The sequence below is a fragment of the Tasmannia lanceolata genome, unplaced genomic scaffold (assembly GCF_043159265.1).
Source record: "Tasmannia lanceolata isolate RefF3 unplaced genomic scaffold, GAP_Taslan_0.1 ptg000004l, whole genome shotgun sequence".
NCBI classification, from domain to species: domain Eukaryota; kingdom Viridiplantae; phylum Streptophyta; class Magnoliopsida; order Canellales; family Winteraceae; genus Tasmannia; species Tasmannia lanceolata.
The window spans coordinates 1,286,728-1,293,745 of NW_027518681.1; the positions used below are offsets into that span (position 1 = coordinate 1,286,728).

Genomic DNA, 7,018 nt, shown 5'->3' on the forward strand with positions numbered 1-7,018 from the left:
TATCAACAGAGACACACATTTGCCAGTGTACTGTGCAATCAAAGCCTCTGAATTTTTCTAACATAAAGTACATGAGCCCCCTTTTTGCCATTGATACACTGACGCTGGGTGTCCCTGGTGATGAAAAGGGGCGTAAATATCACTTCCCGAATTAAATGCCAAATGTTTCCCAGGGAGATTTATATGAAAATGATTTTTTTGAAGTTCTTGAACACCATTTTATATGCCAAATGCTCCACCATTCCCGGCTCTCATCACGTGTATTGTAAGACACTAAAATAGTGAAGCCTGCCTCAGCTTGTCAACCCGAACCAACCCGCGCAACCTGCCCAACCCGACCCGACTTAGGAAATCGGGTCGGGTTAGGTCTGGTTGGGGTTGGGGAAAAACAAATCCGGGTTGGGTCGGTTAACCAAACCTGGTTAAGAGTTGGGTCTGGTTGGGTTGGGTTAGGGTTGGGGGTTGAGGTTTTCGGGTTGGGTTGGGTTGGGTTGGACCCAACCCGACCCGAGTTGCACCCCTAGTTTGAATCATTATATAAATCTTCCAAATTTCTCAAAAATTATTGTGCCTCTCTCTCTCTCTCTCTCTCTCTCTCTCTCTCTTCTTCAAAAAAGCTTGGCCTTTTCCCTCAAAAATACCAAATTTCAAGAAATCCAAAAATCTACAGATGGAAATCCCAAAAGTTCAAGAGGTGAGAACCTCAGATCTGTTCCTTTTCATTCTCATTTCATTTTCATCAATTTCCCTTCAATTTTTCATGCCTGCATTTTCCTTTTTTTTTTTTAGATTGTAGAGAAACAGGTTTTAACAGTAGCCAAGGCGGTAGAAGATAAAATAGATGAGGAAATTTCAGCTTTGGATCATCTAGACCTAGACGATCTTGAAGCATTGAGGGAGAGGAGATTACAACAGATGAAAAAAATGGCGGAGAAGCGCAGCCGTTGGATCTCGTTAGGGCATGGAGATTACACAGAGATCCCCTCTGAGAAAGATTTCTTTTCCACTGTCAAAGCTAGTGATCGCGTTGTTTGTCATTTCTATCGCGAGAATTGGCCTTGTAAGGTATTCAATCATACCCAATTCTCACAATCTTCAATCTCATTGCAAAATCTTACTTTTAGGGTTTTAGTTCTTCCATTGATAATTATTGGGAATTGTCTCTTTTTTATTTTTATTTTTAAAATGGTGACGAATTGAGTTAATGTAAGGATTAGTTTGAACTATGAAGAAGTTTTTGTCCAACAATTGGATTTACATTGATTTGAAGAAATTTTTGCCAACATTAGATTCCTGCATTTCCGAAACAAAACGTTAAGTATTTATAGGATTGAAGACGAAATCCAGCAGATCCAAACTAATTTCAAATCTGAAAAAACTCATGATAGGTGGTGATTTGTATCGCATTTGACTATGGGTGTGCTTTTGGGCTGTAATCTTATTATTGCGAGTGCTCAACAGATCCAAGTGGGGAACTGAATTTTACCAATTAGTTCACTTCTCTTGTTAATGTTAATCATAGAGTCAAGAACCAATAGTTGTTGATAACCCTTTTTTTTATAGGTAAGCTGGGGTTTGGCGGGGACCCCTACTGGTTTGTTAGAATGAGAAAGATATTACAATCAACATACAAAACACTAACCCTATCACAAGAAGAGGGAGACAAACCAAGAGAACAAAGACAATACCTATCCTTAGAAGCAGCATCTAAGGAAAGTTGTTGATAACCCTAAAAGTCAACTTCCCCAAATGTTCATTTTTCATTCTCCTTAATTTATCCTACGCTTTCATAGATTTAATATTTAGCTACAAGGCGATATGCTGTACGGCTCAGAATGTTGGGCCACCAAGAAGCAGCATGTGCATAAGATGAGTGTAGCGGAGATGCGAATGCTTAGATGGATGTGCGGCCACACAAAGTTAGATAGAATTAAAAATGAAGACATTCGTAAAAGGTGGGGGTGGCACTAATTGAGAAGAAGATGCTTAAGATGGTTTGGACATATCCAACGTAGGCCTTTGAATGCTCCAGTGAGAAGAGGCAACTCGTGCCAAGTTGATGGAGTAAAAAGAGGTAGGGGCAGACCGAAAACAACTTGGGTAGAAACAGTGAGGAAAGACTTGATAGCTAGGAACATAACAGAGAACATGACCTTGGATAAGAGAGAATGGAAGAAAATGATCCATGTAGATGAACCCAACTAGTGTCAAGATTAGAATTAGTCATTTTGAGGTGGGTAGATTCTTTCACTTTCATCATGAAAATTTTCTAAAAGATTCATTAGCCGACCCCAACTGGTTTGGGACAAAGGCTTGGTTGAGTTGAGTTGATTTGAGTTGAGCCACAAGACGGTATGCTCTTCATAGTTTTGTTAACTTGCAACCTATAAGAGCAATAAAACCAAGATCCTTCAAAATGGTTGAAGCACCAAGGGGTAAGAGTGTGGGATATGTGTTGGATACGGCTTATTGGTATCCTCTTTATTCTTCCATCTTTTTATCAGTTTTTGTTTGGTACTTGGTCTTTCAAATATACAGACCAAAGAATGAGGAAATTTGGCCAAAAATCTTATTTATTTTTTACTATGAAATAAGAATCCTCATAATGTTAAGTTGTAAATGCTTTTTTGTTCTTTTTATATTCGTCATCATAAAATAAATGAGAATCGTAAGTGAGAGAGTTCTCTAAGAAAAAACGGGTTGATTTGTGTACGAGACTGATGTATGTGCATTTCAAAAATCGAACCACATTTGGTTTAAAATATTTCAACATTTTTACAAAAGATCCTTACCCATGTGCCCCACTCACATATAAGATCCTTGCAGTATACGTAAACTTAGATTTTGAAACTTGGAGGATTCTCATACTAGATCCTTGAATTATTCATTGCTCACAACTGTATCCAGGTTACATAGTCTAAGAGAAAACTTTTTGAAACATGTCCAGTTGTTGTTTCCTTTTTAATCACCAATTTGCACCATTCTTTCTTTTTTAATCACCAATTTACACTCCTAAGATGCTTTATGGATTTCTTTGGAAGTCCATGTATTTTGAGATCTGCACGTCAAAAATTTTTGGTAGGAAGGTATCGAGAAAGTTCAAAGAATGAAACATTGTGTGAAGGAAGTTCAAAGAATGATACATTGCCTTTCTAATCATGTGGTGCCACAGTGGTTTACTTAATCATTACTCCTTGTATGTATGTAGTATGTAGTACGTAGTAGCCCACATTACTTAGGTAACTTGTTTAAATAATCAACAAGCCCAACTGACTTGCATTGTTGGCATATATTGTAAAAGATGTTCCTGACTTGATACTAAAGGCAGAGTAAAAGATGTCATGCGCCCCTATATGTGATATCGTTGTCTTCGTCCTCACATGATTTTAAATTATTGATCCACTCCACATGTACCATTTCTACGAGCCAAACGATACATTTCCAAACCCCAACATGCCCTCCCCCAAGACACTTCTTCTTCCTCACACGTTTTTAAATTATTGATGCACTCCACATGCACCATTTCTACGAGCCAAATGATCCATTTCCAAACCCCAACACGCCCTCCCCCAAGACACTATCCCATACCTCCATCGATATTCCATTGTCATGGGTATTTAGGGTTGACAAATCACTTCGCTGATGCATCCTTGAACTGTTTGGTGGAATGTCTGAAGCTGATTTATCTATTGAGGACTCTATGTAGTAGATGTGTCTTTGAGACTGTTGTAAGCTTCATGTGATGCTCAAAGAATTACCTATTTCTGTTGCCTTATTGAAGTCTCTTCATCTTTAAAAGAAGTCCAGCTTTATCTTTGATCGTATTTAACATTCCTAGACAATGTCCCTTTTTCTTAGTGGAATGTCTGAAGCCAATTTATCTATTGAGGACTCTATGTAGTAGATGTGTCTTTGAGACTGTTGTAAGCTTCATGTGATGCTCAAACAATTACCTATTTCTGTTGCCTTATTGAAGTCTCTTCATCTTTAGAAGAAGTCCAGCTTTGTCTTTGATCGTATTTAACATTCCTAGATCATGTCCCTTTTTCTTAGTGGAATGTCTGAAGCCGATTTATCTACTGAGGACTCTATGTAGTAGATGTGTCTTTGAGACTGTTGTAAGCTTCATGTGATGCTCAAAGAATTACCTATTTCTGTTGCCTTATTGAAGTCTCTCCATCCTTAGAAAGTCCAGCTTTAGCTTTGATCGTATTTAACATTCCTAAACCATGTCCCTTTTTCTTCTAAGGTTGAATAATTGATGGAAGATGCGAAACGAGAGTGGGGTTGCAACAGTTTCAAAAAAGTTAGGAAGTTGGATTCCCTAGGAAAAACCTATTCAAAGTAAGTTAATTTTTTAAAATGCGCATAAGCATTATTAAGTTACTTAGATTTCTACATGATGAAGTGGACAGTGGAAGAGAAGGTGAGAGGAGAGGAGAAGAGAGATAGAGAATGTCGTGAATGGGAGAAGCAAAAGTTGCATTCTCCCACCCCCTCAATTTCACTTATATGAAAAATATTACAAATGACCAATTTGCCCTTTTTAAGTGGCGCGAATATATTCAATACTCTCCCCTCAATCTGGAATCTATATATCATACATTCCTAGCTTGTTACAAGCATCCTTTAACTTAGCAGGCCCTAATGGTTTGGTGAATACATCTGCAAGCTGATCTGCTGATCGAGTGAAACATGGTACATATTTCTCCTCTTTGGATTCTCTGACGAATGAAGTGGCAATCCACTTCGATGTGTTTGGTTCGTTCATGGAAGACCGGGTTGGTAGCGATATGAATGACAGATTTGTTGTCACAATACAACCGTGCTGGACCTGAAGCACGGTTTTAAATTTCGACCGATTTCGGTAGAGACTGAAACTGAAAATTTTCAAAATTCATTTTTTCGCCGAAATTTCGATTTAATGACATTATTTATTGTAAAAAAAAAGTGTTACGAAATTTCGGAATTTCGGTCCTGAATTTGGAACCAAATTACCAAATTTCGGACCGAAATTTCGGTTTTCGGTGGGGTCCGAAACGGTTACTGAAACCGAAATTTTAAACCATGCCTGAAGTTGGAAAACCAATTTCTGATAGAAAAATCGCAACCAAATTAGTTCTCCACTCGTATATGACATAGCCCAGGATATTGCCTAGGCCGATCTGCAGAAGGTTTTCTGATATTTGTAAATTGGCTGTGTAACTGTAGCCGAATCTAATTTTTGCAACAGATCCAGATTTCTGAAACCAACTGATATCAGTTTTTCATCATATTTTTCCTTTGTTGTAAGCCCTTCTCTTTTTTATGCAACAGATCTGTGTTTAGCAATACAAATCTCATTCCCATTATGTTGCTTCAAATTGGTTTCGGTGAAATGAAAATTTATAAACGATATAATTATTTCCTTTCCACAATTGTTTTTTGTCATTCCAGCTGCTGAAGAAGGGCGTGGCCCAGGGAAGAAAAGGGGGCTAATATATCATTTACCTTATATATAAGCTACTGATATTTGCACTCCCATGTTTTGATAATGAGACAAACTTACCTTGCCATTTCCTTTTTAACCAGCGTAAAAGCTATCACAATTCCCAAAATTCTTTCAGCAGTCTATTTAAAAGGAAAAGACAAGGTGAGTTTGCCTATATATATATATATATATATATATATATATATATATATATATATATATACACACACACACACACAGACACACACACACACACACATATATATTTCCCTATTTGCCAAAGTCTTTGCCGGATTTAAATGTTAGCCTATTCAAATCACTGGACAGTATGTAACTCATCAAATCATTTTGTGATGTATGATAAAAAAATATTCTGTTCTAGTAAAACAGATATGAACCAGTTCAATTGTTTTCTACAGGTGATGGACAAACATTTGAGCATTTTGGCAAAGAGGCATATAGAGACACGGTTTGTCAAAATTCAAGCCGAAAAAAGTCCCTTCTTGGCTGAGAAGCTTAAGATAGTTGTTCTGCCGACCCTTGCCCTTATAAAGCATGCAAAAGTTGAGGATTACGTGGTATGAGATACACAGCTTCTGAATATTAATATGTGAATTCTCATAAGATTTTGAATGTCGCTGATATATATATTAATTCAACTGTCGGCATATTGCAGGTAGGATTTGATCAGCTTGGTGGGACGGATGAATTCTCCACAGAAGAGCTGGAGGAGAGGCTGTCAAAATCTCAAGCTATCATTTTTGAGGGTGAATCATCCGCAAGTCAATTGAAGTCCAATTCCTCAACCAAAAGAAACGTCCGTCAAAGTGCAAGTACAAACTCTTCAGATTCAGAATAATTTGGGAGCTGATCTATTAGTGGTACCCATCTCTCACTTTTCAAAGGCAAGAGTTTGTGGTTACTTTTGGCGGTTGCTAATTAAAACTGCCGGCTATATGAATGTGACATGTCGTTTGTGTTCTGGGTTCAGATTGGATATGCATGCCAGCTAAAGCTTTTGATATCTATATTAGAGATTTTCATTAGTATCATCTGTAGTCTCTCATTCTTGTTTATGGATGTGAAAGTTTCCTATATTGTAGTGATTTTGTAGTGAGTAAATTTCCCGACTTTGGCATGTCCTTTTATTGAAATACTTGCATCAGTTACTATTTTCATATCCAAAACCACATTTTTAATGGTTTTTTGAATGGTATTATTTATGTTTTTTTTTTTTTGAAATGCTGGTATTATTGATGTTAAAACATAGAAACATATATTTAGGATTTATAGGGCTCAACCCCAAGAACTATCACCATTTGAACAGTTGAGACAAGACAAGAACTCGGCCATGGTAAAAAAAGAGACGAGTCGGGCTAGTCAGTGTTTGATGCAGACAATTAATTTTTTTTTAACTCGAGCAAGTCAAAGGAGTTTTGGTTGATTTAGCAGGGCAAAGCTTAGAGTCGGACAAGCTTAACGAAGTTAAAACCAAGTCGATTTGGGTGAGTATGGGGAGGTTTTAGATAGTGATTAGGAGTGCCCCCA

General features: G+C 37.4%; 1 protein-coding gene across 1 annotated transcript; it reads left to right on the top strand.

Moving 5' to 3' along the window:
- Nucleotides 1-576: 576 nt before the first annotated feature.
- Nucleotides 577-6,681, top strand: LOC143875688 (thioredoxin domain-containing protein 9 homolog). The gene is made up of 4 exons (XM_077377289.1): nucleotides 577-694; nucleotides 790-1,065; nucleotides 5,890-6,048; nucleotides 6,147-6,681. Exons 1-4 carry the CDS (start codon nucleotides 671-673, stop codon nucleotides 6,327-6,329), a joined length of 642 nt encoding a protein of 213 aa, XP_077233404.1. The 5' UTR covers nucleotides 577-670; the 3' UTR covers nucleotides 6,330-6,681.
- The last annotated feature ends 337 nt before the right edge of the window (nucleotides 6,682-7,018 follow it).

Excerpts from the sequence above, each read along its gene's own strand:
- LOC143875688 (XM_077377289.1), top strand. The coding sequence starts at position 671 with ATGGAAATCCCAAAAGTTCAAGAG. Across the intron at positions 1,066-5,889 it reads GCGAGAATTGGCCTTGTAAG|GTGATGGACAAACATTTGAG; the intron begins GTATTCAATCAT and ends TGTTTTCTACAG. Across the intron at positions 6,049-6,146 it reads CAAAAGTTGAGGATTACGTG|GTAGGATTTGATCAGCTTGG; the intron begins GTATGAGATACA and ends GGCATATTGCAG.